Source organism: Colletotrichum spaethianum, assembly GCF_022836535.1.
Source record: "Colletotrichum spaethianum MAFF 239500 DNA, contig16, whole genome shotgun sequence".
NCBI lineage: Eukaryota > Fungi > Ascomycota > Sordariomycetes > Glomerellales > Glomerellaceae > Colletotrichum > Colletotrichum spaethianum.
In genome coordinates, this window is record NW_026054786.1 from 838,297 (window position 1) to 865,612 (window position 27,316).

The window sequence follows — 27,316 nt, forward strand, 5'->3', positions numbered from 1 at the left end:
TCAACGCTGCTGATCCTGCAGATCACAACCAAACCCAAAACAAGACTGCCGCGAGGGTCGGGTTTTCCGCCTAGTCTGGCAGGCCCATGTTCAGGGGTTAATAATATGGCCCCTCGAGTTCCTAGGATGTCACTGACTTTCTGACGACGTCTGGATGCGTCCACCAGCAGTCTCATTTTGACATCCCCCGTTATCATTGCGAGAAAACCTTGCTCACCTTCCACAATTGAAACGCAGGTGTTGCTATTGACAAGCGCAAAGCTAACGACGCCTGGTGATCGTGTTAAGACCACCATACCCGCATACCGCAGCACGACATGCTTCGCTACTCCAAAGTATCGACGCGCGTGGCTAGGGAGCAGTGAGTCGTGCAGCAAGCCGGTCTAGATATATTGGAAGGGTACGCAAGCTCCCACAAACGCAGCAATGAATGGCATGCGGCGGGGATTGGGTTCAAGGTCATGCAACCGGCCGCTCAACCTACCTTGCTTGTCTCGTCGAGAGAGTAGCATGCCGATCCCCCATTCATACCAGTCAGAAGACGGCATGTTCCCTCGAAATGCTTGTTTAGAACTTACCCTCTTCAAAGAATTCCATTGCCCGACTTACCAACCCTAGGATCAGTTCGGCTTGCTTCAAGGCCCCAGCCATTGACAGACACAACATTTGGCTCACTCCTGTGAGCTGGAGGCCCAACTGGGCGGGCGGTATTGCATGCCGCAAGAGTTCCTTAGCGACAGGACTGCAGAAGATTGGTTTCCAACGAAATGACCGCACTGGCCAGCAGTGGTTATGCATTGCATTGCATGTACCGCGAAGATGCGACTTGGCTGAATGGGCTGGCAGGGTTCAGAATCTGAGTCTCATTTCCCAGAGTGTCAAATCGGCGCTGCGCATGATCGAGAGACGGGCAACAAGCGTTGTCGCGTGCAACCTCAAACTGCGGGAGAAAGCATCGGCGCTGTGCCGCCTCCTGTTTCTGTTGGGCCAGGATTACACACGAGCAGTAAGGTCTCGGGCAAGGCCTCTCGCATTACGGGGGCATCACAGGACATGACGTTGTCTTGGGACAAATACCAGCTTAGTTTATGTGGAAGGGGCCAACGATCGTGGCTTGCCCTTTTCCATGGGATACAGACGCGAAAGAAACACAGACGCGCCGAATTGCCCCAAATTCCTAGTCGCCGTACGACCTAAGCGTCGGAAGAATGCAAGTCTGTTGGCCAACTGACTCCGGAGCCGTCTATGCGGACCATTCCGCGCCACCCGGCGAATCACGCACAGCTAGTCTCAAGATTCGCTTCGGCCGAGATCTACACCTCTAAGTACTGCGGAACCGAGACCGAGACCTAGCTCTACAGAGCCAGCCAGCAAGCAGCGTCGAGATTGCGATGTGTCATTCTAGACCAGTCATTCCCAACAAAGGAGGTGGCTTCCAGATGTCGTGCAATTTCCTGGAGCGGTCAGAGATGTCGGGGGCATCAGTTCAACAACCAAACCTTTTCACTCAACACAGCAGGTGCGTAGTGGCTATTGGTACATTCAGAGCATTGGCATGTCTGGCTCGGCATGCAACCCAAACCAAACATGGCATCGCGGCCTTGACTACTGGTCCCAACTGCCCGCGCAAATAAGAACAAAACTAGACGGGCGTGATGCCCTTTTCATTACCATCTCTCTCCCTTGCTGTCGTTTTTCCTGCATGGTAATCTTCAGAGGAACTAAGGAAGTTGAAGAGAACAGGTTACAAGAAAAAGGGCATGCTAGAGAGATAGGAATGGCCAAGGCTAGAGAAAACAAGCAGGCAGGCAGGCAGGCATGCAATTCGAGGGGTTCCCTTAGTATTCTCACCAGCGTGCCATCCTGAGTGTCTCGAAAATCTCATGAAAGGAGCGGGGTCCAACTTGGACTTACGAGTTGGCCAATCCAGTCGCGCCAGTGACGTTCCTCGACCGAGTTGTACGGACGGCCGATGGAATTCAGACAATGCGACAATTACAACCCCTTCTTGGCTTCATGAGGCGTCCAGCCCGATGGCCGAATGCAGCATCTCCGGAAACTGGCATGCGTACCGACTCGGCCGTAACGAAATAGGGACGGGGCCCAAAGGGATCGGGATGCCGAAGGTCTCAAAGGAATGAGGGAATGCTCAGTGCCTTTGGCACACCGCCATGTTTCTGGGTAAGGAACTGATCAGCAGATACTCAGATACAGCCAGTGATTCGCTAGCAACCTACAGACGCCACACCTGAGCTCCTGACGGCCCCGAAGAGAGGGATGGAGGAAGAGAGAAAAGAGGGCAACACATCGATCACCAGGGAGAACACCCTTGCGAGAAACTGCATACATTGTCACAGACTCTGTTTGGTTGGTAAACGGGGAAGGGCTTGCTTTTCTAGAAAAAACCACTGTAGTGGAAATAAGAATGATGAATTGATGACAATCTGGGGTAAAGCACGCCAGATGCCACAGGCCGCACCTGTCAAAGTCCGTCCATCGTTGCACGTATGGATGACGTCACCGAATCGGTGTGAGAGCCATCTTGACGGAGCTCTGCTCCCTCATCAACTATGACGACCACATTAACGCTTACCCTTCTCCTTACTTGAACAAAATCTTCTATCGCCAGCGAAACAGTCAATTGAACGAAATTGAGCATACCACTCGAGAATAAAAACAGGCAAGAGACAAAACCACGGCAGCCGAACTTGTACCATCCAAAAACACCACACCAAACCACCGCCAACCTATAAAACATGGCATCCCGCGCCCTCCGCACCCTCAACCTCCGCGCCGCCGCCGCGCGGCCGTCCTCCGCAGCCGTCCCCGCCACCACGACGAGGAGGTTCACGGGCGCCGCGGCCAGGGGGTACGCCTACAAGGACTCGCAGGACCGCGAGTCGCTGAAGCCGGGCGGCACCGAGGGGACCAAGACGGGGCGGGACTCGGAGGTGGCGCACGAGAAGGGGGCCTTTGACCCGTCGACGACGCGGCCGGGCTCCGAGAAGGGCGAGGCCGACGGCCACGTCCTCGACGTCTCGGGCGCGAACCAGGCCGCGTCCAAACCGCAGGGCGACAAGGCCGACGGCGACGGCGGCGCGGGCAGGGAGACGAGGAAGGGGGGCAAGAGCAGCGGGTCGAGCACGGCCAAGGCTGGGAGCGTCTGAGCACGCCGCGCGCGCGATGCTGGTGTTCCGGGGCGAGGCGGTTCTGTTTTTCTAAGAGGAGGGAGAGGAGGGAAACGGCATGGGGGGATCGATGGACAGGAGGGATGGCATGTACTAGTATCATCGGCATCGGGCTGGGAGGAGAGTATGGCGTTCCCGTCTCGACATTGAATGCATGAGACCCCATTGAGGATACATGAGGGCATAGGTTTAGGCTGCCTCTGGTTGTTTTTGTTTTGTACGTCCGCCGTGAAAATCAAAAGGGGGTATCAAATGCTGCCCCCCAACTCCAGCCAAACTCCGGACCCCTTCCGCGGCTTCTGTCCTCCGTTTGCCTGTTTGCCGGACCCGAGCCCACCGCCTCTCATGCTTTCCCTCCACAATTATACCCAGATCGCACACCCGACCTACGCATACAGTCCATCGGGATCATCATTCTCCTCGTCGTCGTCCGGCACGACGACCTGCTCCTTCTTCTTGGTCAGGTCCTTGCGGCACATAGGACAGCTGCCTTTGCTGCGCAGCCAGGGGCTCACGCACTCGAGGTCGAAGCGGTGGCTGCTGTGACACGGCAGCTCGACGACGAGGGGGTACTGGTCGTCCAAGAACTTTTCCGCGCAGATCGGGCACGCCTCGTCCTTGCCGAGGGCCTTCTTAGAGACGCGGTCGAGGGAGTCGAGGTACTCCTGCGAGACGCCGGGGATCTCGGTGGGCGGGCTAGCGATGTCGCTCTCGAGAGCCTCGACGAGTCCGGACAGGAACCGGGCGTTGTCGGCGTTGGGGGCCGTGGAGAATAGGGTCTGGAACTGCTGCTGGAGGAGGTGGTAGAGAGCGGCGGCATCGACGGGGGTCGGCGTCGCGTGCGGGTTCGTGTGGCGGGCCGTGGACGGGGCGTCGGTGGTGGTGAGGTTTGTGAGGAAGGAGGTGAAGGAGGACATGTCGATGCGGCGGGTCCCCTCCTGGGTCGAGGGCCCGGGCTTGATGTTGTGCTCGACTGGGAGGGGGGAGGTTTGTTAGTCAGAGGACGCATGACGGGGTGGGTGGTTGAGTTTGTGGGATGGGAGACATGTGAACAGAGGAGGGTTTTGCTCACCTTCGTATTGCGTAGCCATTGTGGACGATTGTGCGGCTGCTACGGCTTGTTGGGAGCGACGCAGGATCGTGAGGATTGAAATCAAAGGTGAGACTCTTTCGGAGATCGAAGTCGAGGTCGAGGTGTGGTGCAGCGTTTTGGGGGAGGCCAGGATGAGGCTGCGGCGATGATGTGGCTAGGCAGTCGTTGGTGTCGCAAGTTCGGTCAGTGGAGAGGGCCTGAGGTGAGGGGTTACCGGTAGTGGAAAGGAGGGGAGCTTCTAGCGCAGGTGCGCCGCAAAAAGAAAGCAGATGCAGGGATCAGCACCCCGCGTTGGTGTGGCTGTCCCAGCGGACGGACGGCTCGCCTCACCGCACCTCACACCTTACACCTGGACCTTCTGCCCGTGGCTGATCTGACCCAAACCTCCATCAGTTCCTCTGGGTCGGCCGACGGTGCCCAGGATGAGAGTCTGCTGCATTACATATGGCAGTGGCCCACCAGTACTGTTGCCGTTATGTGAATGACTTCTAGTCCTGCGGAATCCTTCCCACAAGCTGATCAGTTCTCTTCAAAGTGTCCAAGTAATCGGGGAAGCCGAATATTGGTGAAATTCCGCTATGGGTTCCGCGTTGGTGGAGGACGGGCGGAGCGTCCGCACATCATCTTATCACCGAAAAGAACCACCACAGCAGATCGTTTTGACCATGTTTGACTCGAGTTGGAGCCTAACATCATATCTCTGTGCGACCTTGGCATGACCATGGCTCGGAGGCTTGCAAAGTACCTCTGTGTAGTAGAGAGTTCGTTTCCAAACCTACCTAAGTGGTGGTGCTTCAACCAGCCGGAACGAAGAACCCACTAGCCATAGGCGTACCAAGGTATATATAGTATCAAACATTGCGGCGATGGAAGCAGGATCCCGGCGATAAGGTAGCGAACCCCCCCCACCGCCGAGCTCTCCGTGCAATGCGGAGTTTACATGAGTAAGGTGCCTTAGGGAAGCTGTCGCAGATTACCATTTTTCCACCTCTGTCCGGTGCATTGGCAGCATCTATCACGCTGCAGATGCTCATCATCTTCAACACGTTTCGTTGGTCGCGCCTTCGTGCCTTGATGTTCCGAGAGGTGCTCCGGCACCAGGGACATTCAGGCTAGAAAGCCCTAGATGCCGAGGCCGAATATGCTAGTCATGACTGATCGTGCATAGATTCCTTCATTCATGCGAGGTTGTTTTACCGGATAGTTCACACTCGATGTACGTAGTAAGTGCGTCTTTGGGACAAGGTGAGGCAGAGACACTGACGAAGACGAGACTCGCGAACCTAAGGTGGGGCCCGATCGGACCAAGGAGGAAGGTCGCGAGCGGGGGGCAACCTTGAAGGGTGATGGAGGAGGAGGATTCCGCAACGGCTGTCCGCAGACTGCCTAGCTGCCAAAAGAGAAGGGCAGACGCGGAACAGGCGGGCATGACGAGATCGGGCGTAGCGACACTGGGTCGGCCAACATCGCCGTCTAAGGTGGAGCCACGCAGAGAGCTGCGAGAGAAGTTTGGGACCGTCATGTAGAAACCCGCTCCGACCTCCCTGTCCGAGCTTAAAAAGTACACCGTTCCAACTTTCCCCCCAAACCGTCCCTTCTTCAATGCAGTGATTTTCTCAGCCACTCCACCTCCTCATCCAGTCCCATCCCGGTTCAGCCGTCGTCTCCAGTGTAAGTGCAGGTGCCAACATCAAGTCACCACAGGCAGCCTTTCGTCATCTCCCGGGAACACTGCTCGACAATCCTCCTCCTCTCTCAGTTCCAGCCCGTGAACGAGCAAGCATCCCGCTCGTTCGCATTATTCAGCTCTCCTCTTGCTGCCCAAATCCGCCATTCCCCTCCTCTTGCCTCGTCGCACCCCCTCACGGCCCTGTCTCACCAAAAACACACAGACAACGCAGAGGTCAAGTCCTTGAACACGAAGAGGCAAGCAACAAGTTCTCATAAAGCCCGCTTCAACATATCCCACGGACTTCCTGCATCTTGCTCTCGCGCCTCTTCTCTCTTCTTCTTCTCTTTCCTTTCCCACACACAGACAGGAAAAGCCCGCCGACAGCTGCAGCATCACAGACAATTCCAAGGCATCTTTGACAAATACCAAGCCGCCGGGTCGTCGAATCAATCGTCCTATTCTTCCTTTTTGCCATTGCACCGCTGGCACCTGCTTCTTCAAAGCTACCGTCGCACTAAACCTCTTTTCCTCTCTACCATGGCGCACCCAGCCGCAGTCATTGGGTCTACCGGCCTCGTCGGGTCCCACATCCTCACGAACCTCATCACCTCGGAGGCCTTTGCCACCGTCAACACCATCTCGCGCCGCCCGCCCAAGGCTGGCGGCTTGACCCTCAACCCCATCATCGAGAAGGACACCTCGGCCTGGCCACCCAAGCTGGCCGCCCTGCAGCCGATCCCCACCGTCGTCATCTCCGCCCTCGGTACCACGCGTGCTGCCGCCGGCAGCATCGCTGAGCAGTGGAAGATTGACCACGACCTGAACGTCGAGCTCGTCAAGGCCGCAAAGGCCGCCGGCAGCAAGGCCTTCATCTTCATCTCGAGCGCCGGCACCCGCAGCGCTCTCGCGGCCCAGGCGCCTTACAGCAAGATGAAGAACGGCGTCGAGGACGCGATCAAGGAGGCCAGCTTCGACCACGGCATCATTCTCAAGCCCGGTTTGATCCTCGGTCAGCGTGAGCAGGGCCGTGCCGCCGAGGGCATATTTCAGAGTGTCATCAAGACTCTCGGCATGGTCAGCCGCAACATCCAGGATAGTATTGGCCAGGACGCCGAGGTCATTGCCCGCGCTGCCGTGCACGCAGCCATCCTTGTGGAGCAGGGCAAGGCGCCAGCCGGTGTATGGGAGATTAGCGCCGCCGAGATTGTGCGGCTTGGACGGACGGAGTGGAAGCACGGCCCTTGGCCCCGCTCTTAGGTTCCGGGCGGATGTTGAGTGAGTCGGTGGAACGGTGCGGTGACACGGAGGCGTAGAGATTGGGCTAGGGGACGGTTGCTGCCATCGCCCGAATACGATGTGGTCATGCGGCCCTTCGAAAGTGTTCTACCTGTTGAACAACCGCGGGTGTCTCGTCTCGCAGAGTGTTTTCTCCGCCATGACATGGCGCCGGCGAGGGGTTCTCGAACCCAATCGCAGCTTGGCCCGTAGCTACGACAGACACAAAGGATCGTCACGGTCACGATGGCAAGGCTAAGTGGCATATGCACTCGAAGACGCTTGTTTGGTGCGGTGGGACGATGTCGCCCCTCTTGGACGGATGAGGTTGCTTTATGGTTCTTCGCAGAAGCTGATTCGGCTGTACCGAGAAGTCCGCCCTCCCGCTTCTCCCTTTTCGTGGATGTCCCTGTCGATAGCTTTTTGGTTTTATTGAAATTTGTTGATATCCCTCCTGTACGAAATACTACCCACTATCTTTAGACCAGAAACGGCTATGCCCAGGCAGCAGAGATTTGCTTTTGTATCTCCCTAGTAAATTATACCAAAAATCACTATCCTTTTGTCGGAGTCGAAAAGAGCTTCTCCGCATGTTGAAATCGTACACGGGACGATGTCGCCAAGTATTGGACGAGAACAGTTGAACGCCAGTGTTCTGATGATGCATTGTCACACGGCAGCCTCCGACAGCCGGCTCGTCCTTCCCCAAGAGGATCGGGTTGGATTGACCCACATCCCCGAAGTGTGCTCCCGCGCTGCACCAAGAAACCCCCACCACACTCAATCGCCAGGGAAAAAAGGGTGCCTGCCCAGGCGCCCCTCCCGCTCCTTCGGCTTGATAACGACGGCCAGAGCCTTATCGAAGTTGCCCGAATCACAGCCCGCCGTCGACCCCTCCATCAAATCGTCCAGCCCCACCACATCTCATCGGCCGGCGACTCACCACTCCATGTCGCCATCCCCCAATTCTCACAATCTCTCACAACCTTTGCGCCTGGATTCTCACTTAGCAACCTCCATCTTCCCGCGACAGTCACGCGGCTGAAAACCGGTCTCCCGACTGCAACTCACAGTGTTTGTAAGCCCCATTGTACACCGTTGCGCGGAAGGACCTTTGCTAACACCGTGACAGCGAATCTCACTCAAGTGGATTAATCAGCACGGCTAGCAATTCTCAACACAGTAGCATACCGCTCAAACAGCAGCACTCATAAAACAAGGAAAGATGGCAGAAGAGACGACACGCCCTCTCATCGTCGGCCCGGACTCCGGTCCTGAGGCCCCCTTCCCGCTCAAGATGGAGGGCAAGGTGATTTCCGGCTTCGGCCGGGGGTCCAAGGAGGTCAGTCACTATCGATCCTCGCCAACGTCTCTCACGGCATGCACGAACGCCTCATTCTTCACCACGCATATACTACACCCCGCGCGGCACCCACTCCGGCTCGTGCTCGACACGAGAAGCCTCACAAGACCCGCGCCGCTAACGCCCGTCCCCTGATCCACAGCTCGGAATCCCAACCGCAAACCTCCCCGTAGACGCGTCCCAGACCCCCTGGATAGACACCACGAAATCCGGCGTCTACTTTGGCTGGGCCTCGCTCTCCCTCCCCGCCTCGCACCCAGACCGCGTCGCCCCGCCCCCGTCCTCCGGCGCCGGCCCGGCCCAGCCCCACCTCGAGTTCCAGCTGTACCCCATGGTCATGTCCATCGGCTACAACCCCTTCTACAAGAACACGGTCCGCTCCGCCGAGGTCCACGTGCTGCACAAGTTCTCGGCAGACTTCTACGACGCCCACATGCGCCTCCTGATCCTCGGCTTCGTCCGTGAGGAGAAGGACTACAAGAGCCTCGAGGCCCTGGTCGCCGACATCAACACCGACTGCGACGTCGCGCGCAACTCGCTCGACCGCAAGGCCTGGGCGCCGCCCAAGACCCTGAGACCCGGTGCCGAGACGGACGGCGTGTTGGACGCAAAGTGGCTCGTCGAGCCGCTACCCAAGGCCTGAACGCCCATTTGCCCTCGCGCCCCCGTGATCATGATGTTTCCATAGAGCACAGCTGAGTTGAAGCGTAGAATTTAGAAGAAACAAAGAAGTAGTAACCATTTGAAAGTAAAAAAGAATCTGTCTCTGTCCAATAGAAAGGAGAGGACCATAAGGTCATGTCCTTTCCCCCCCCCCGCAGAGGGTGTGGCTGAAATGAAATATGTGGGATACCGATGAATATGAATGAATCATGACCCAGAGATGCGCCCTATCCCGGCCTCCCTGTCAAAGGGAAAAGCCATGTCTCGATTGCTAGCGGGAAGAAAAGAAGATCCCGATTCAAACCCCAAAATAACGCCTCCCATGCCCCCTCCCTTCATATATGCCCTGATCACCCCTTTTTTTCTACGTCTCCGATTTACACTGCCAGGCCATGCGATTCTTTGTTCTGGTAATAGCATGGAAGAAACTATTTTGGGTTGTCAGTGACTTCGAGGCACACAAACATGGGGGCGGGGGCACTCACGTTCATCACAATCAACATGGGGATATCAAATACGTCTCGTTTAATCATCCAGCAATACCGGCAGTCCACCTTACCGTCCTTCTCAATCTTGGAGATTCCGTGCTCGCCGTCGATGCGGGTAACGCGGTTGCTGAGTATACTCTTGCGCGGGTCCTGCTGCGGTGCCATGTCCGTTGACCCCGCGGCCTCCACCTGCTCCTTGGTGCGATACTTGAGGATCCGGCACGTGCGGTTGACGCTGCCGCGGCTGTCGCCGAACGCGAGGTGCGAAAAGTCGTCGTAGAACTCGACGACGCTGTCGTCGTCGAGAATCTCGGCGATGAAGACGGGCTGCTTGCGCGAGCCGCCCTCGTTCTTGAGCTGCTCGAGCGTTGCAGAGTGTGCCTTGGGTGTCGACAAGCCTGCGCGGCCGGTGTTGCGGCCACTGTTTGTTGTTGAGCCCGCCCCGCCGGTGTTGACGTTCATGTTGGGCTCGTTTCCTAGGAGGACGTCCTTGGTCCACCCAGTCAGGGCAATGAACTCCTTGTTGACGGCGGCGATCTCGCCCGTGCGGCGGAGAACAATGGTGGGTGCGGAGCAGTGATGCATAAACTCCTCGTACTCAAACAGGGTCCGTTGGAAGCACTTCTCCATAAAGATGAGATCCTGTCGGCTAAGCGTCTTGGTGCAGGCGATGAACGACGGGCGAATACTGGCGAGCGCCTTGGCGATGCGTAATGTCCGGTTGGCGGAGAAGCGTTTTGGCAGGTAGTCAATGAGCGCATGGAAGCCGGCCAGGTATGGATATGGCTCCTTGACAGTCTCGTAAATGGATGATGGGTCGCGCTGCCGCTTGCCCAGGAGTGTATGCGGCCCGCTCTTCTGGGCCGGTCCAGGCTTGGATTTGGGGCGATTCGCGGCGGTTATGGTCTGGGAGTTTCCAACGGCGCCAAAGTTTCCACTTGGAGATCCTTCAAAGGTAAAGTTAGTAGGTTGCGGGCTGGCGGTGTTGTCTGTGCTTGGACTATGTAGGCTTGTTGGGCCGGCAGCAATGGCGTAGGCATGTGGAAGGCCATGTTGCAAATTGCCTTGTTGATACATGCCGTTGGAAGACTGGTCTATACCCATGAAATCGTTGATCATACCGCTATCGTAGACTTGGCCAAACTGATTGTTGCCATTGCTAAACACGTTTGTGGATCCGAAGTTGACCTCACCGCCCGGTCCGGATAAGGAGCCGTCGCGCGGCGGGGTCTCCGCCGCGCCTGACGACATGTGTCCGAGCATGCCAAACTCCATGGCGCCGTATTGGCTGCCAAAGTTGAGCCCTTCCAGATCAAAGTTGAAGATTGCTGGATTGCTCGGGTCGAACAACGTATTAAAGGGGTCGTTAGCGACCTGTGGTGAGATCATGCCGCCAATGGTCCGCGCGTTGTTGCCCGGTTGTGGGAATGAGGGCGATATAGGTGAAGGTTGCGTCTGGAACGGGAGACTCTCGGGAATCCCGACGGGTGTTTGCTGTGCCGAGTAGACGGGGAAGGATGCCGTCGAGGTCTGACCAAAGTACGTGCTACCGGAGGTCGAGGCCGTATCCGAAACCCCGCTGTTATTCCGCTGGCCGTTGGGACGGGCCGGGGCCGCCGTTGGGTTGAAGTTGGGACCCAATACGGGCCTGAGAGCCTCAGGCGGAGCATCGTGAAGATACTTTGCCTTCTTGCGGACACCGTCCTGGCAAGCGTCTGCGAGTCCACGCTTTATACATCGCTGACAAGGTCGTTCATCTCCTGTAGCCATCACATCAGCAAGCTTGTACGGCAGGCAGCCATACGAGTGGGGCAGGTAGTGATGACCCCTACTTAAGGGGGCTAGAGAAAAAGAGAGAAAAGCAGAGTGGAACAAGACTTCACAAGCATTCACTTGACCAGAGACTATCGAGAGCCGGACCCTGAGGAATCAGGTGGAGCTTACCACAAGTCAGATGGGCTCGTTGGCAAGCGAAACACGCCCGGCGAGCCTTCTTTCTCCTCGGTCGTGAAGGATCCTTGGGATCGTACTTCTTCTTGACCTCGCCGTTAGTGTCGGCGCCGCTCTCGTGGGATTCGGCCATCTTCTCGTCGTCGTCGTCTTTTACGGGCGTGTCGTCGTCGTACTCGTGGTCATTATCTGACATGGCATCCGAGGCCTCTGCCCCGGTGTCTTCGAGGCCGTCCGGCATGGTGTCTTGGGTTTATATACAAGCCTCCCCTCGGCAAAAGAAGAAAGAAACAAGCGACAACAGCGTAAGAGCTGGTGCAGTGACGGTACCGTACTGCAAGACCCGGTCTAGGAATCTCCCTGATGCTATGCTTGCGAAACCACACAGCTCACTTTCAAACGTACGTGGCCTATCCTAGCCTGGCTTGGTATCGCGCTGGGCAGGCGTTGCAGTATAGGAAATGTATTGGGAAAATCCTCCTGCGGTTGGAGGCGAGTAGCACACGGCGGGGGCCTGGCTGGGCTGGTGGAGGCACACAGTCTGAAGTGCAGCACCGGTGTGGCTTGGTGTCCTCAGGACCTAGGTGCGCAAGGGCAGGTTCGGGTTTGCGAATAGGATTCGAGCCTGATACTGGTTCCCGCGTCGACGTGGTATAGCAGAAACAGGGCCCGAATTAGGTGCTGTACGCTGCCGCAACGTGTATGGGAGAGTCTTGTTATCTCCCTTCTTTCCAGTTGCGCCGCACGTCGGCAGACGGCTTACAAGCAGGGCAACGCAAGTGGGATTGAGCGGGCAAGTCTTGGGCCTCCTGAAGTTCGTATCCTCAGCAGTCAGGAATCTCCAATGGTGAGTTGGTGGAGTGAAAAGAGGCGTTCCTTGTGCGACGTGCTCGGCACGGCAGGACTAGGACTCGATAGTTGGCGCAGTCGTCTCGAGACCGGAGTTTGCGTCGCGGACCACATGAGGTCACGGAGACGAGGACGGGGGACAGGGTCGAGGGGGGGCTGATCGAGGGCTGGCGGCGGCTTTGAGCCGGGGTGATGTGACGGAGGTTCTAAGAGGTCGACAGCAAGCGTGGTGTCTGCAGGTAGCCGTAGCCCTTGTGCTTGTAGGAACGAAGCATGGAGACGCAGGCGAAAGTCGACGACTACTTTGCAGCAAGCAGTATTTGTGGGGGGGATCGCATTCGCAATTCGGAGTCGATGTCGCGGCGGCGCAATTGAGCGGAAGACGTCGTTGTCGGGGTCGGGATCGGGGATTTTTGGGGTCACGATGTTTATCCTCGGTCGGGTGGAAGAGGAGCACGCGAGGAGGTTTCGTCTTCGGAGCTGACAATGAACGAGAGAGAGAGAGAGCGAAGGAGAGAGACAGGCAAAGTACCACCCACACACGCGCGCACACATACAGCCAGTGAGGACGAACGCTCCCCCCAGCCTCGCTGCCGTTGGTCAAAGATTTGCTTTGCTGGGCTGCGGGGTTTCTCTTGGAGAAAATGCGAGGTCTGTCATTCGCCAACCGAGTAGGCATGTGGGCGGTTTATATGGGTACCAGCCCAACGACCCACCATGTATTCCATGTATCGGCTACCTGAAAAGGACGGAAACTGGTACGAAATATGGGAGCCACAGACGCCCAGGGCTGAAGTACCTGATACTCTATTTGACTCTGTCATTGCCAGAGACTGTGCAGTCGCCCATGTGCTGGAAGAGCCTTTAAATTACCTGCAGAGTGCCAGAGCCATGCGAGTTTTGCTTTGAGGGTGAGAGGATAAGAAGGACCTCGCTTTCATCTGTCCTCGGTACATCTTCAAGGTTTCCTTGCCTTGAGGCGAGGTAGGTTTGACCTGCCGCCTGCCGCCTGCCGCTGCGTCTGCAGAAACTGCACCTGTGCGCATGCAGAGTGGCAGGCAACTCGGGCCCAGACTCAATCCGAGCAACAAACGGTCCTCTCGCAGAAACCAAACATGAACGTGGACCAGGTTGGCCTGACCACGTCTTGTTTCTTGACCAATTCACCTCACCCACGGCCTGCTCTTATGTCAACCTCTTCTAATCTCATCAAAATCTCATCAAATCCGAAACCCAACGCTTATTACTAACAAATGACCACCCGCCTCTGTCTTCCTTCCCTTGGCCCTTGGATACCCTTGTCGTCTTGCCAATTACAGCCCAAATCCGTTGCACAGCATTACGTTAACGACGCAGCTGCAAGCCACACTATTGGACATCTGGCATTTTCACTGTTCCCGTGCTGCATGTGAGATCCAATACGATCTACACGTTCACCCAGGTGTCCAGCCCGCCGTGCCAGCCTAGAGCCAGGCCGAGGCCGACAGGGCACCAGCAACAGCTTCGCCTTTGAATGTAAAACCCGGGCGTTGTTCGCTCAAGCTCTGTTATGGTATCATTGCATTAACATTGGTCTAGCCGACGTGCCGAGCGTCGGTCTGTTTTATCTATCTGCAGTCCAGCAACCACTGGGGGTATCTCGTTGCATGTGAGCACCAAATCATCCAAACCCTCTTGCCCGTCATTGGCAGCCCTTCGATTCGCTGCATTATGCGGCGTCACCCTCTGCCTTGTCGACATGCCTGCCTGACGCTATTCATTCAATGATAGCCCGAGCATCTGGCCTCTTGCAGACGGCTACTGTCGTCACCTCATGACGATCGTTGCGATCAACAGCCGCATCTACTGCTCTCAGGCTTCCGCTTGCCAGTCGTCCAATAACGCCGGACGGCATCCTTGTTCGGCCGGACGGGTCAGGGGCGCGCGCATTGTGTGTATGCACCAGCAAAAACAACAGCAGCAACAAGGCTGCACGCAACACTGTCGACCATTCAGGGCCAGCTAGCCGCTGTTAGCCCTCCAGACCAATGTGGAAAGTTTGTGCGGTGCCGTTCATGTCTGAAATCCTTCAGCGGCAGCCGCTGGATCTCTCGTCGATTCGGCCCGCTCGTCAATCGCTGTCCGCGCCTTTGTCAATTTCTGGCGCTCTTCCTTTTTAGGCACGCGTGGCGAATCGGCTGCGACCCCTGATCTTCTTGCCGTACTTGAAGAAGATGAATGGGAACGGCAGCATGGCTACCGTCAAGAAAGCAAGCAACGACGAAGCCCAGGAATATCCGAGCTTGTTATACATTTGAGTTCCAAACAATGGGAAAGCAGCTGTCGAAGGCATCCGAGTCAGCACAGAGCGAGATATGACACCACCCAGCCGGGTGGTTATGAGTATTGGTGCCACCAGGTTACTCACCAGCAAACATGCATCGAACAAAGGCATTACTTGCGAGGGCCGAGGCGGCGTACAAGGGATAAGCATCGACCTGTGAGTCCAAACTTTAGCACAGTTCTGTGGTGTAACTCCCGGTCCTGAGAATGATTCCAAACCCCTGGAACGCCACAGGCGGGGAGCTGGCAGCGAGACGGCTACACTTACAAGGAATGTAAAGATGCCAGTAAAAACAAGAAGGGTTCTGTAGCACATTGACGCGGTCAGCTGCATATTCTGCAAACAGGTTGGGACAAAACAAGACCACGCTGCGGCCCGTAATGCCTGACAAAGACTGCCCAACGGCCGAGAGCATGCGCGAGCACACATGAACCTGCAGAAACCTGCTTGACGCGACCACGGACATGTCTTGTCACCGCAGCACGATGTGGATGCTGCGGAACCACGGGCCTTTCTCCAACTTTGGGCCATGCTTGCGATGCTGTGCGAAACGAGATGCTGACTTACCCTGCTCCAAAGATGGCAGATCCAATGACGGGCATTATCCAATGCACATGAAGGCTCCATCCAAACCAAAAGATGCCAATCGGGCACAAGAAGGCGCCGCAGATGACTGGGGGAAGTCGGAATTCCGGCTCGCTGGCGCCCTCGACGCCCGTCTCCTTCTCCAGGTTGGCCATGAGCTGACCGCGGATGTGGTGCCACAGGGGGTCAGTCGCGGCGGCAAGGAACATGCCAACAAGGATGCCCATGAAAGTCAGGCCAACTTGCCATAGGTTGAAACCGTGGATGTTGGTGAAGACGAGCGGGAACGCGCCGAAGAAGAGATACAAGATACCCAGGAGAATGGCCGAGAAGATGTCGAGGTTGAGGACCATGGGCTCGAAGAAGAGCAGCTGGAAGGGCCGCATCAGCGAGATGCCGATGGTCTTGATGACGGACTTTGTCATCTTCTCGACCGGGGCCTTCCAGCGCTCGTCACCTGTCTCTTTTCGGATCTTGCGTGCCTTAGTTCGAAGGACGATCGGATCTGTACCGCACACGTCAGCCGTCAGGAGCTAATCCAGGGGGCGCACCCTCCACGGTCAACTCACGATAAGTCTCAGGCACGAACAAGACAATGGCGACCAGCAGCGCAAAGGCCCACATGATCAACACGTAGTAGGTCCATCTCCAGTTAACGTTGTAGTTGATGAAGCCGCCAATCAGCGGGCCGATGCACGGTCCGATGAAGGGAGCGAGCGAGTACATGAGCATGGGGGCTTGAAGCTCTTGGCGGGTAAACAGATCACTGACGGTGCCACCGGACACGGCCAAGAAGGCGCTGCCCGACAGGCCGTCGAGGAAGCGGGCGATGATCATGGTCGCAATGTTCTTGGCGACGGCCGACGGGATGATCCAGATGACATACATGGTCCAGGAGACGATGTAGATGGGCCGGCGGCCATAGAACTCGCTGAGCGGACTGAGGAACATGGGACCCAGGCTGATGCCAAGGACGAAAGTCGACAGGCCGATGGTCGCTACGATACGGGAGTTGCCGAACTCTGCATCCATCTGGCTGTAGGTCGATGTGTAGATGGAACTTGCGGCGGTGCTGTCACACGTGTCAACACCTCATCCTCGATGCCACCCCCGGTCCCCGGACGAATCATGTCACTTACACGCAAAAACTGGCGCATGATACGATGGATACGATCACCCACTTCCTGAACTTGCCCATGCTGCGAGGGCACAAGGGATCGCTGTCGCCGCCGTCGAAGCTCACCTCGTAGGGGTCCTCCTTTTCGGCCGCTTCTCTTTGCGGGCTGTCGTCGCTATGGTGGTAGTCATCACAACTGTAGCCGTTGTGCGACCGCGGCCGGCTGAGGGACCGCGAATGACGGATGGATCGTGTGCCGCTGCGGGCGCCCGTGCGGATGGGCTCAAAGCCCGGGTCGTCGTGGACCGTTGCGCTGTCATTGTCGGGATTGGACGACTGGCTCTCGGCCTTCTCGATGTCGCCCGTCATGTTTCGGTAATGGACGCAGTTGAGCGACCTCCAGACGAGTCTAGACGGGTCTCAATCTCCTTTCTCTTTAATGCTTTGGTCGCTTGAAAACAACAACGTCCCAAGGAGTGGTTGTTAGTACCAGGCGGATTGCGGATGTCGGATATTTGTACGGGTGTTCCGATCTGTGGGCCTGCTTCCGAGATCCAGCGGCCCGTGTGGAGCGTAATAAGGTCAGGATCAGGTCAGTTGCTCGGCATGGTTTTGTCTGGCTGCGAACAGATGCGGCACAGGGGGATCGTTGGGTTTTATTTAGGATGTGGCAGAAACAGGTCCTCTCCCGTTGCAACGCTTCTGTTTTCAATCCGCGAGAGCAAAAAAAATAAGTGGAAGTGGAAGACGGGCCCTTTTTGGATCAAGTTGCCGTTCGCGCAAGGCGAGTGAGTGGGTGGGTATAGGATAGCAAGAATCATCACACCCCCATCGCCCAATCTCGCACTCTCGGCATTAGTCAACGATGAGCAAAATGGTGCTAGCGGGGCATCCCGTCACCAGTTGGCGGTTTTTTCCTTCCTCAGTTTTGCCCACAATCTTGTCTCTTGTCGATTATTCAGCCCAGAACGCGGCTCGCTCTTAGATGGAGCGCACCCCGGGTTAGAGGTGGATCTCGTCATTGCGGGCAAGGAACACACACGCAGGGGGAGGACGGGGCATGGCATGTCATAGGGGCCCCCCTCCCCTTGTGAAGGACGGGGTGGGAATGGATGACGCCGTTGCAAAACGGGTCGTTGCCGCCTTTGCGATGTCTGTCCCCGGAGGAACAGCGTCCTGCACACTCAGCCAACGACATTGGCGTCGGCGAGGACCAGTGAAGAGAGCGCTCGCTTGGCTCTAGAGCGTAACAGCTGCAACCATCTTGCAAGGGATAGCACATTGGTCGCATTCCGTTAGTGAGCGCCCAAGACGAGGATTCGCTGGGGGGGCAGCGAAAGAGAAAGAAAAAAAACGGACATGCGGAGCGGCTTCGGAAATAAAATCGTCGTCGACATGACGTTGCAATGGCCGAGAGCTCGCTCACATGGCGGGGGACCCTCGGCATCTGTGACCGGGATGGATGAGACAGGAGGCGCCTGTCAGTGTCAGTCAGCTAGGTATTTTTCTGCAACGAGTCACAGGGCTAAAATAGGCCTTGTAACGTGCGCTGAGAAGCAAAACCGCAGCAAACGTGAACGCTAGCCGGGCGGAATTCCACGCCTCCCAGCATATGGCTGGCCTCGACGCAACCCTTTGCCCAACTGGATTGAGCCCGAAGAGCCAGGAGCTCACTCCCTCCCCCCGTCCATTCTCTCGAATGAGATTTTGTTTTTTTTTCCAAATCTTCTTTGGCGGCGGTGACAGGCCGGGACGTTGTAGCATGTGGCCCATGACCAAAGGAATGCTGGATGGTTGATCCCCGCACGCGAACCCTCCGGCTGGACTCTGGGTTGTCTCTTCGCTTCTTTCGCAGAGCGCCGAAGCCGCGAAGCATCGGATACCGGTCCCGCGCCGCCGTCGTCGCTCGCTTGTCTGTATTCAATCTGACAGTTTCCTAATTCCTTTACCTCCGCGCGCCCCCGTTCGCTATTCGGCGCCGGTGGCTTTGGCTTGCGATTTCCGAGCCACGTGTAGGTATTGGTAATGAGTCCCAGAGCCGCGAGTTCGTAGTCTGTGCACATCCTCAAGATTGGAAATCCTCGGCGACATGGTGGATTGGCAGGTTTCCCAGTTCGTTCGGTGCGAAAACCCGCCCGTGGCTCGTGTTCCGTTGCGTTTCTCGGAAACGGTCAGCCCAATGGCACTGGCCTATGTGTAATCTCCCATCGTTTTGACTATCTACCTAGAACATCATCATGTGCATCTCCGCATCTCCTCCGTTGCATTATTATCATACATGACTTTCCATCTTTGCTTTATACATGACTGTCATTGCCCGTCAATCTTCCATCTATCTGTTTCGTTCAATCGAGAAAAAAGTGCAGTTGCTGAACCCTGTAAAAACGCCAATTGCATGCAGAATGCTCACGTGTCGTCCGTGTGTCGTTGACTGGTCGTCGTCTGCCGGACCTCCGGACGTCCGAAAGCTCGCTCTGTCACATCCGATAATACTCTGGCAGGTCGCCAAAATCCGGCACGGTTCCGGAACAGTTGAAGTCCCGCTCATACGCCTTGGCCGGCAGGATTCCGGCCGCGAGGCCCTTCTTGTAGCTCCACAACGGCGCGCTCTCCGTGTCCCAGGTCCAGTACCACCACCCCCACCCCTTCTCGAACGAGTACATCTGCGCCTCGGCAAACATTTGCAGGAATTGCTTGTAGTCGCTGCTGAACGTGCTGGCGTCGGCGTTGGCGGCGTCGCAGCTGCACTTCGTGTCCTCCGTCGGGCACCGCGGCTCGAGGATTGACGTCGTCGTGTTGCCCGTGTCGTACGTGCCCGTCCACCGGTTGCCCCAGCCGACGTTGGTGAGGTGCTTGGCGCAGTCCGTGTCGGCCTGCGACCACTCGGCGAAGAGCGTCGGCCCGTACCCCGTCGACGTGTCCATCGACTGCTCCGTCTGCTCCGTCCACCCGCTGCACGCGTACTCGACCTTCTTCTTGTGCGTATAAACGATCTGGTCCGTGTTGAAAATGACGTATTGGTGCACGTCGAGCGCCAGGTCGCTGTGCCCCGTCAACTTGCCCTGCCAGTTGGCCAGGCCCATAAAGCCGTCGCCGAACACCACAATGCCACCGATGCCGTTGCCCTTGACCAGCTTGTACGCCTGCTCCGTCCACGACACCACGTCCGCGTTGTTCAGGTCCACGTTGCGCGGCTCGTTGGCCAGCCCGTAGAAGGCGATGATGTTCTTGTACCGATCCTGCGCGAAGAACTTGGAGAGCCGGTCATGCATGTCGAGACTGCGCTGCGCGTTCGTCGCGCCGTCGGTGCCGTTGAGCCAGCCGATCACGCCCTGGCGGCCCGAGTGGTTCCATCCGTTCTGGCTGCCGGGCAGACCGTGGACGTCGAGGTTGACTCGGAGGCCGTACTTGCGAGCCCACTCGATGCCGCGAAGGAGGTAGCGCCAGGAGGTGCGGAAGAGGTACGGGTCGCCGTCGTAGACCTCAACGGCCCAGTAGTTGAAGGGGATGCGGACGTGATCGAGGCCGGCGTCGGCGATTTCTTTGAACGTCGATTCCGTCACGAACGTTGCGTAGTGCTTCTCGAGAACCTCCGCCGTCTGCTTGGTGCCGAGGTGCTTGCAGAGCGTGTACTCGTCAATGATACCCAGCCGAGAGTCGTAGTCGAAGAGCGACGGAGTGATGAAGGGCTCCAGGTTTAGCCACCCACCGACGTTGACCCCGCGGGCCGGCCGCGATCCGTAAGACCCCCAGGAGTCCTTGAGGGCCGGCACTTTGTCGTTGGCGCGCTTCGAGTCGTCCCAGTCGGTGTACAGGCCCATGACGGGTAGGTCGCCAACCATTTCGTCGGTGAAAGTAACGTTGAAATCGGTCGTGTCCTCCCAGGACCACGGGTCGAGGTATGTGCCGCGCCACTTCATCGGTACGCTGTCCTTGTTGCTGTCGTCGAGAGTGGTTGTCGGTGAGCTGCTTTTGTTCGAGTTGTTCTTGCTGACTACCACTGCCACCACAATGATGATGATGAGAAGAACTAGCGAAACGCCGAGGCAAATCCCTGCCGGAATTAGTCGTCGTCAGTATGTCCAGGCGCGGGTAACTCACATAGTTTCTTGCGCTTCTTCACGGGCTGTGGGAGGTCTTCCATCAGGTACTCCTTCTCGAGGCTGTGGTCAGAACTGCTCCATCCGCCGCCTCGTAAGTGACCGCGAGAGCGTCCCTCCTCCATCACCGCGCCGCTAACCACTCGTTTCTTCTTGTTTTTGTGGTCTCTTCTTGGTTTTTCGTAGACCGCTTCTCTGTCCTGTTCCCGCTCCGCCCTCCTTGGACGCTCCCTGGGTGCATCTCTGTACTGTTGCTCTCGCCGTGCCCTTCTCCTCTCTGCTCGCTCTGCCGCCCTCTCTGCATCCCTCTCTGGATCTCTCGAGCCGTTCGCACGTGACTCCCTTCTCTTCTTCCTCTTCGTGTTCTCGTGATTCAGTGCTGCCAGCGCATCTGCAGACAGTGTTTGTGACCTCCTCTCGTCCCTGCTCTCGCTCGATTCTGTGGCTGGTCGTCTGGATCCTTGCCCATGCGATCGTCGTTTCTTATGATGTTTCCTGCCCGATGAGTCTCGTGGTCGATGCGACGACGGTCTGGAGGATTCACCGGGCGCCATTTTCGTCGAATGTCGTCCCTGAAGGTGCTAGCCGCCGTTGCACTGGAATGTTTTGAGTTCAAATGACATTCCAGGCGTAATGAATGCGTTTTGGTGAATACGTAGGTGGTGACGCCAAGGGTACCAAGGATCGTATCCAATTCCCCTGCCTTGTTTTGGGGGTGCATTGACAGCTCGGATGTTGGCAGGGCAACAATCGAACGAATCAGTCTTATCAGGGCGTAAAGTGACTGCAAGGGTCTGTGGGAGCCAAGGGCCGCTTCAACCCCGCGAACGCCGGCGCAAGCCGAACCTGACTTACATCACCCGCTATCCCTCGGGTTAGGACGAGAGTCCCCTCGTCTGGCCGGCCGTCCTCAATTCCTTCATCTCTGACACCCTTCAAATCCAGGAATTGACTGCTCGTGACAATTTCTTTTGGCTCTCCATGCCGTTCAAAATGAGGTCGTCGATTTCAATACGTCCACTGCGGCGAGCGCTGGCGCCGTCGGCATCGACCCAGCTTCCCCTAGCCGTCTCTCGGCTTTACTCGACTCACCCGCCCAATGCGAAGCTCAACATCCCGGTCGACTACGCGACAACCTCCCTACTTGCGCACTCGTCTCAGACGGCCCTCAGCACAGCAGAGCTTCCAGCTGAGGTGCGCAATGGCACGACAAAGAAGATGAACCTCTTCCAGGCCATCAATGATGCCCTCTCGATTGCGTTGGCCGAGGACGACTCTGTCATGGTGTTCGGCGAAGACGTAGCCTTTGGCGGTGTCTTCAGATGCACAATGAAGCTGGCCGAGACATACGGCGCCGACCGCATCTTCAATACGCCTCTTACAGAACAAGGCATCATGGGATTCGCCATTGGTGCAGCGGCGGAGGGTATGCGACCAGTCGCAGAGATTCAGTTCGCCGATTACGTCTACCCGGCATTCGACCAGCTGGTCAACGAGGCGGCCAAGTACCGGTACAGAGACGGAGCATGCGGCCGCAGCGTAGGCGGCTTGACCGTGCGGATGCCTTGCGGCGGCGTCGGCCATGGTGCTCTATACCACTCTCAGTCGCCCGAGAGTTTGTTCACTCACGTCCCTGGCTTGCGTGTGATCATGCCCAGATCTCCTCTCCAGGCCAAGGGTCTGTTGCTATCAGCTATCCGCAGCAACGATCCTTGCATCTTTATGGAGCCCAAGATCCTGTACAGAGCTGCTGTTGAACAGGTCCCGGCGGGTGCATATACGCTACCTCTGTCCAAGGCGGAGGTCCTCAAGGAGGGCAAGGACGTTACCATCATTTCGTACGGACAGCCTCTGTACACGTGCATGTCGGCTATCCAGCGGGCTGAAGAAGACCTGGGTATCTCTGTTGAGCTCATTGATCTGAGGACACTGTACCCGTGGGATAAAGAGACCGTGTTTGAAAGTGTGCGCAAGACTGGCCACTGCATCGTGGTGCACGAGGCCATGGTTAATGCTGGTATCGGAGCCGAGGTTGCTGCCACTATTCAAGAGGACCCCGACACGTTCTTGAGGCTGGAAGCGCCGGTTGCGAGAGTTGCAGGATGGAGCATTCACACACCGTTGTTGTACGAAAAGTTCAACATTCCGGACGTTGCAAGTAAGTCTGAACCTATCCTGTCCGTGACATTGAGTGATGCTTACTTGCTTAGGGGTTTATGACAACATCAAAAGGGTATTGGACTATTAAGGCGATTGTTGATGGATCAGGAGTTGTGGAAGGTGGAAGAACAGGTGCAAAAACATAGTACATACCCATGATGACCAGACGAACTATCTTTGCAGATAGGAGTCTGGTAGGTCTGCAAAAATGAAGAAACCATTCGAATGATTGAGTCCAGGTCGTACATGAAGCTTCATGATGAAAAAGTACCTAGTGTGCCCACTTTGTTATGCGTGAGTGGAGGTCCAGCGCTAACAATTTAGCCCCTTTCCCAGCCAATCCGTCCTCCCCAGTCCCGCCTCCAATTGCCCCGCATTACGTTTCAACGTCGGGAGCAGCAACAGCTCGACATCACAGCTGCATCCGCATCCGCATCACCGCCGTCCAACCTCCAACGACACGACCGACCGAACCTTTCCCGTGCAGAATATCCACAATGTCCCAAGTCGAGACCGTCTCCTCCTTCGTGGAGGGGGCTCCCCCAGGCGAGGTCCGTCCACTAGCCCCCAGATACTTGGCTACAAACCAAGCTGACCTGATTGAAGCTCGCAGATGTCATTGCAGGTAAATCCATGCCCTCCGACGGACCATCCTCCAAGCCCCCGAGCTCGATCGATGCTAATCCGACAAAGACATCAAGTCGCTCACCGTGTCGGATCCCGAAATCGTGTCCAGCCTAGAGCCGGCATTTGAGAAGTACAACGAGGAGCAGTTCGTCACGGTGAAGCTGCCGGGCGGAAGCCAGCAGGTCAGTTCGGCCCAGCCGCCAGGAGACACTGTATGTTGATGAAGCGTTGCAGGTCATCATCAGCTCCCACAGTTCGCTCGGCGACGGCCAGTACTTTGACGTGGAGAGCTCGACAAGCTTCTCTTTCGACCACACCACACAGAAGGCCAGCAATGTGCAGAGCTACGTGCTGGAGAGCGCAAACTCGGACTTGATGTAGGTTGGATGGAATGAGTGGTGTCACAATGATACTGAAAGCTTTGCAGCAAGTCGACGTTGAAGAGTCTCGGCCCCTACGTACAGGAGCATTTCCCCAACGCAGCGTACGGCGTCTACCCTACTGCGAATGACACCCAGGTCGCGATCATTATTGTCTCGAACAAGTACTCTCCTAACAACTTCTGGTATGTTCACCCGGGTCTCGTTCTTATTTGGTGTATTGACAGTATTCAGGAACGGTCGCTGGCGGTCCCTCTACATCTTCGATCCCTCCTCCTCGAGCCTCGAGGGCTATGTCAAGGTCGACGTGCACTACTACGAGGACGGCAACGTCCGGCTACTCACCAACCGACCCTCGCAGGCGTCGATCTCGTCAGGCACGGGCGCCGGCATTGTCAAGGAGATCTCGACTTCGGAGAAGAAGTACCAGGAGGAACTGAACAGGGGGTTCACGAACCTCAGCGAGGGCGCGTTCAAGGGCCTGAGGCGACAGCTGCCCGTGACGAGGCAGAAGATCGAGTGGGACAAGATCACCTCGTACAGGCTGGGTCAGGATATTGGTGGCGGCGCGCGACGATGAGCCGGGATGGCGGGAGGAGGACGGCATGGCACTTTTCCTTAGGAGGGGCCACAATTAGAGCGATGCTCTTTTGCGCATTTAGCACGCAGGCTAGAAATGGTTAAAAGCTTCTTTACAACAAACATGAGAAGACCTGCTGGGTAGCGTCCATGATGAAAATCGAGGCGCATACGTTAGCTTCAGCCTTGCTACATGACAACCGTTTGGCTCTCTGGTGCGACTGCTGCCATAGGGATGCATCAACGGAGCGGACCGGCGAATATTACCTTTTCAGGCAATGTAACGCGAAGCCGTACCATGAACTTTGGCAGTTGGTTATCAACAGCTGGATCCCTACCCCGCGCGTTCCCCGCCTTATGCCTTCTATGGGACTGACATCACAACCCCAGAGACAGCACGGAGTGCCTCGGCATCATGCCGAGTTTCTAGATGGGCGGCGGGATCGTCATGCGGGACGAGATGTGCTGCCTAGGCCTCGAAGCATGTGGTCGGGGGGGAGGTGGATGGTCTTATGGGTCTGGGGCTCAAGCAGGCAATGTGACATTCACTATCCAACAAGAGTCTACCTACATGTGCGGAACAACGTGTCGGCACCGGGTAGGTTGTCTTGAAAAGTCCTAAGTCCCCCAATCTGGTCCGAGGGACCCGGACATCTCAACGGCGCGCGAGCATGTTGCCATGGAGGAGAAAGTCAAAGTCCATCAGAGCCCCGCAGACCGGCGAGATAACGCAACTCCCGACGGGATGACATAATACGGGATGGCGGGACAACAGTAGAGGCAGTAGTTATTGGTGCTTCTGTGACTCCGAGTACCAGCGGCATTGAGAGCAAGCTGGACCTTCCATTGCAGCTGCAGGTTCAATGTTGCAGTTGGGTTGCAATCAAGCCCTTTGAGAGCCCGGCGATTAGCGATTGTCAAGGATACGAACACGAAAGACTGGAGACCTGATGGCAAGTTTGCAACAAACCAAATAGACGAGGGTACAGGCCTATATGGCTGAGCTTTCTGCAGGAGGGAATGATGCTAAGGAAAGCTGCAGGTTTGGTGCGGACCAGGTGAGCAATGGCCCGCCGGACACCGACAGGATTCCTGCTGTTGAGGGGGCACGAAGGGGGGGAGAGCCAACCCCGTTTCGAAACGAGCTAGGCTGTCTCTGTCCGCCGTGGAAGCTCTGGGCGGCAAAGCGAGTTTGATGTAAGCGGCGAACAGGTATGCAGCGAGAAACCCTGACTCGGGAGCTTTTCTTCGAGTCTCAATGGGCGGGGGAAGGAGACGTGGCTATACCTGTCGGTGTACCTAGGCATTTGAAGTCGTCTCACTCAGAGATATTGTGACTGTGCAGTCTTGCAATTTGTCGGGCTGGGGAAGAAATACCCGAATCCGATGCCGAAAAGGGACGCCGGCACCATTCTCCTCTCCGGTCAAAGTCCCAGTGCATCCATCCTTTGTCTCATTAGCGAGCTGTCCTTTGCATGGTGGCATGGTCCCTTTTTTCCCCCCTCTCCCGTCTCTGGCTTCTGAAATGGCCCTCTACAATCCGCACCTTCTTTTCCCCAAATGCGCCGAGCCCACCCGTCCAGCGAATCACGGCACCTGTGCACTAATTTCTGTCTTCCTGATTGGCTCAAATCCCGCCCCTGAGCGGACCACCGATATCCTTCCCCCAAGCTGTGCCAGTTGAGCCCACAATTCACAGTGGTCCCGGCGGAAGCTTCCATTAGCTGTCAGTCGTTCAGTGCAGTGCGCCTTTCCCCCCAATTTCTCTGGGACCCGCGATAAAGTGTGAGTGTTCAACAGGCTCAACATCCGAGCGACCTCCTTCTCTTTCGAATCTTGCTTGCACAAACCCTTCCTGCAAACCAATCTCGCCAAAAAAAAGTTTCAGCTGACAACCTCCCTTCTAAAAGACCTTGCAACACCGCCGTCGCGCAATTCCAACTCGAGTTCAGTACTGAATCCGAGCCAGACCGCAATTTCTCAACAAACTGGTAAACAAACCAAAAAAAGGAGCCACGTTTAATCACCGAAAAACCTAAGCGGTTACCGAAATCTGTCACAATGGGCGTCGAACTCACCTACCAGGATGTTGCCGAGCACAACACCAAGAAGGACATCTACATGGTGATCCACGACAAGATCTATGACTGCACCAAGTTCGTCGACGAGCACCCGTAAGTCTCGCCCCTCCGCCCGCGCTGCGTTGCGCCGCGCTGTACCTCCCCGGGGTTTCCCCAGGCCCTTCTCCTCCACGCCGTATCCCGGACTGACTTTTGTTTTCGTGCACAGCGGTGGTGAGGAGGTCCTTCTCGACGTCGGTGGTCAGGATGCCACCGAGGCCTTCGAGGATGTCGGTCACAGCGACGAGGCCCGCGAGACCCTGGAGCAGCTGCTCATCGGCGACCTGAAGCGCCAGGTGAGTTCCCACGCACTTCCCCCCTCTTTCCGCTCGATTGCGCATCATAACTGCTTCCGACTTCTGGTCACGGAATGACCTTTGCTGACTTTCCGCGTTTTCTTTTGTTGCAGCCCGGAGACCCTGCCCCAAGAAGCAGACCCCCGCCGCCAGCGCAGCCAGCAACACTGAGAGCCCCGGCTTCGGCATCGGCCTGTACGCCGTCCTCCTCATCGGCGGTGTTCTCGCCTACGTCGCCTACCAGTACCAGCAGCAGCAACAGCAGACGTCGGCATAAAATGCCCGTCGTCGCTGCCGTCTTTTTTTCTCAAGTACGCTGAGGATGCAGCTTGAATCGCCTGCGGTTCCTGAAAAGGGGGTTGAGGGTATGCGCGCGCACGCCGCTCGCGACTGAATGGCAAGCCACCGCCTTCAACAAGCGGGCTCTTTACGAGCAGGGGGGGGTTTAATGAAATCTCCCGCGTCGCACGGGGCTCACGATATCTGAA

General features: G+C 56.8%; 10 protein-coding genes across 10 annotated transcripts; 6 read left to right on the plus strand and 4 right to left on the minus strand.

Moving 5' to 3' along the window:
* Positions 1–2,756: 2,756 nt before the first annotated feature.
* ColSpa_06733 (uncharacterized protein) lies at positions 2,757–3,167 on the plus strand (the record flags this gene model as incomplete). Its single annotated transcript, XM_049272945.1, has 1 exon — positions 2,757–3,167. One exon carries the CDS (start codon positions 2,757–2,759, stop codon positions 3,165–3,167), a length of 411 nt encoding a protein of 136 aa, XP_049128902.1.
* Positions 3,168–3,574: 407 nt separating this feature from the next.
* On the minus strand, positions 3,575–4,279 carry ColSpa_06734 (putative RNA polymerase II subunit B1 CTD phosphatase Rpap2; the record flags this gene model as incomplete). Its single annotated transcript, XM_049272946.1, has 2 exons — positions 3,575–4,161; positions 4,261–4,279. 2 exons carry the CDS (start codon positions 4,277–4,279, stop codon positions 3,575–3,577), a joined length of 606 nt encoding a protein of 201 aa, XP_049128903.1.
* A 2,211-nt stretch (positions 4,280–6,490) lies between these two features.
* ColSpa_06735 (protein fmp-52, mitochondrial) lies at positions 6,491–7,210 on the plus strand (the record flags this gene model as incomplete). Its single annotated transcript, XM_049272947.1, has 1 exon — positions 6,491–7,210. The coding sequence occupies one exon, from the start codon at positions 6,491–6,493 to the stop codon at positions 7,208–7,210; it is 720 nt and encodes a 239-aa protein (XP_049128904.1).
* A 1,243-nt stretch (positions 7,211–8,453) lies between these two features.
* ColSpa_06736 (riboflavin kinase) lies at positions 8,454–9,234 on the plus strand (the record flags this gene model as incomplete). The annotated part of the gene is given in 2 exon segments (XM_049272948.1): positions 8,454–8,717; positions 8,734–9,234. The coding sequence occupies 2 exon segments, from the start codon at positions 8,454–8,456 to the stop codon at positions 9,232–9,234; spliced, it is 765 nt and encodes a 254-aa protein (XP_049128905.1).
* Positions 9,235–9,682: 448 nt separating this feature from the next.
* On the minus strand, positions 9,683–11,933 carry ColSpa_06737 (transcription activator of gluconeogenesis ERT1; the record flags this gene model as incomplete). Its single annotated transcript, XM_049272949.1, has 2 exons — positions 9,683–11,502; positions 11,687–11,933. The coding sequence occupies 2 exons, from the start codon at positions 11,931–11,933 to the stop codon at positions 9,683–9,685; spliced, it is 2,067 nt and encodes a 688-aa protein (XP_049128906.1).
* Positions 11,934–14,696: 2,763 nt separating this feature from the next.
* ColSpa_06738 (efflux pump atB) lies at positions 14,697–16,935 on the minus strand (the record flags this gene model as incomplete). Its single annotated transcript, XM_049272950.1, has 5 exons — positions 14,697–15,018; positions 15,292–15,405; positions 15,432–15,954; positions 16,019–16,521; positions 16,589–16,935. The coding sequence occupies 5 exons, from the start codon at positions 16,933–16,935 to the stop codon at positions 14,697–14,699; spliced, it is 1,809 nt and encodes a 602-aa protein (XP_049128907.1).
* A 2,108-nt stretch (positions 16,936–19,043) lies between these two features.
* On the minus strand, positions 19,044–20,791 carry ColSpa_06739 (putative glucan endo-1,3-beta-glucosidase; the record flags this gene model as incomplete). The annotated part of the gene is made up of 2 exons (XM_049272951.1): positions 19,044–20,620; positions 20,668–20,791. 2 exons carry the CDS (start codon positions 20,789–20,791, stop codon positions 19,044–19,046), a joined length of 1,701 nt encoding a protein of 566 aa, XP_049128908.1.
* Positions 20,792–21,659: 868 nt separating this feature from the next.
* ColSpa_06740 (2-oxoisovalerate dehydrogenase subunit beta, mitochondrial) lies at positions 21,660–22,914 on the plus strand (the record flags this gene model as incomplete). The annotated part of the gene is made up of 2 exons (XM_049272952.1): positions 21,660–22,824; positions 22,877–22,914. The coding sequence occupies 2 exons, from the start codon at positions 21,660–21,662 to the stop codon at positions 22,912–22,914; spliced, it is 1,203 nt and encodes a 400-aa protein (XP_049128909.1).
* Positions 22,915–23,323: 409 nt separating this feature from the next.
* On the plus strand, positions 23,324–24,413 carry ColSpa_06741 (F-actin-capping protein subunit alpha; the record flags this gene model as incomplete). The annotated part of the gene is made up of 5 exons (XM_049272953.1): positions 23,324–23,377; positions 23,528–23,665; positions 23,688–23,830; positions 23,881–24,018; positions 24,068–24,413. The coding sequence occupies 5 exons, from the start codon at positions 23,324–23,326 to the stop codon at positions 24,411–24,413; spliced, it is 819 nt and encodes a 272-aa protein (XP_049128910.1).
* Positions 24,414–26,473: 2,060 nt separating this feature from the next.
* ColSpa_06742 (putative cytochrome b5) lies at positions 26,474–27,105 on the plus strand (the record flags this gene model as incomplete). Its single annotated transcript, XM_049272954.1, has 3 exons — positions 26,474–26,586; positions 26,702–26,828; positions 26,968–27,105. The coding sequence occupies 3 exons, from the start codon at positions 26,474–26,476 to the stop codon at positions 27,103–27,105; spliced, it is 378 nt and encodes a 125-aa protein (XP_049128911.1).
* Between the last annotated feature and the right edge of the window lie 211 nt (positions 27,106–27,316).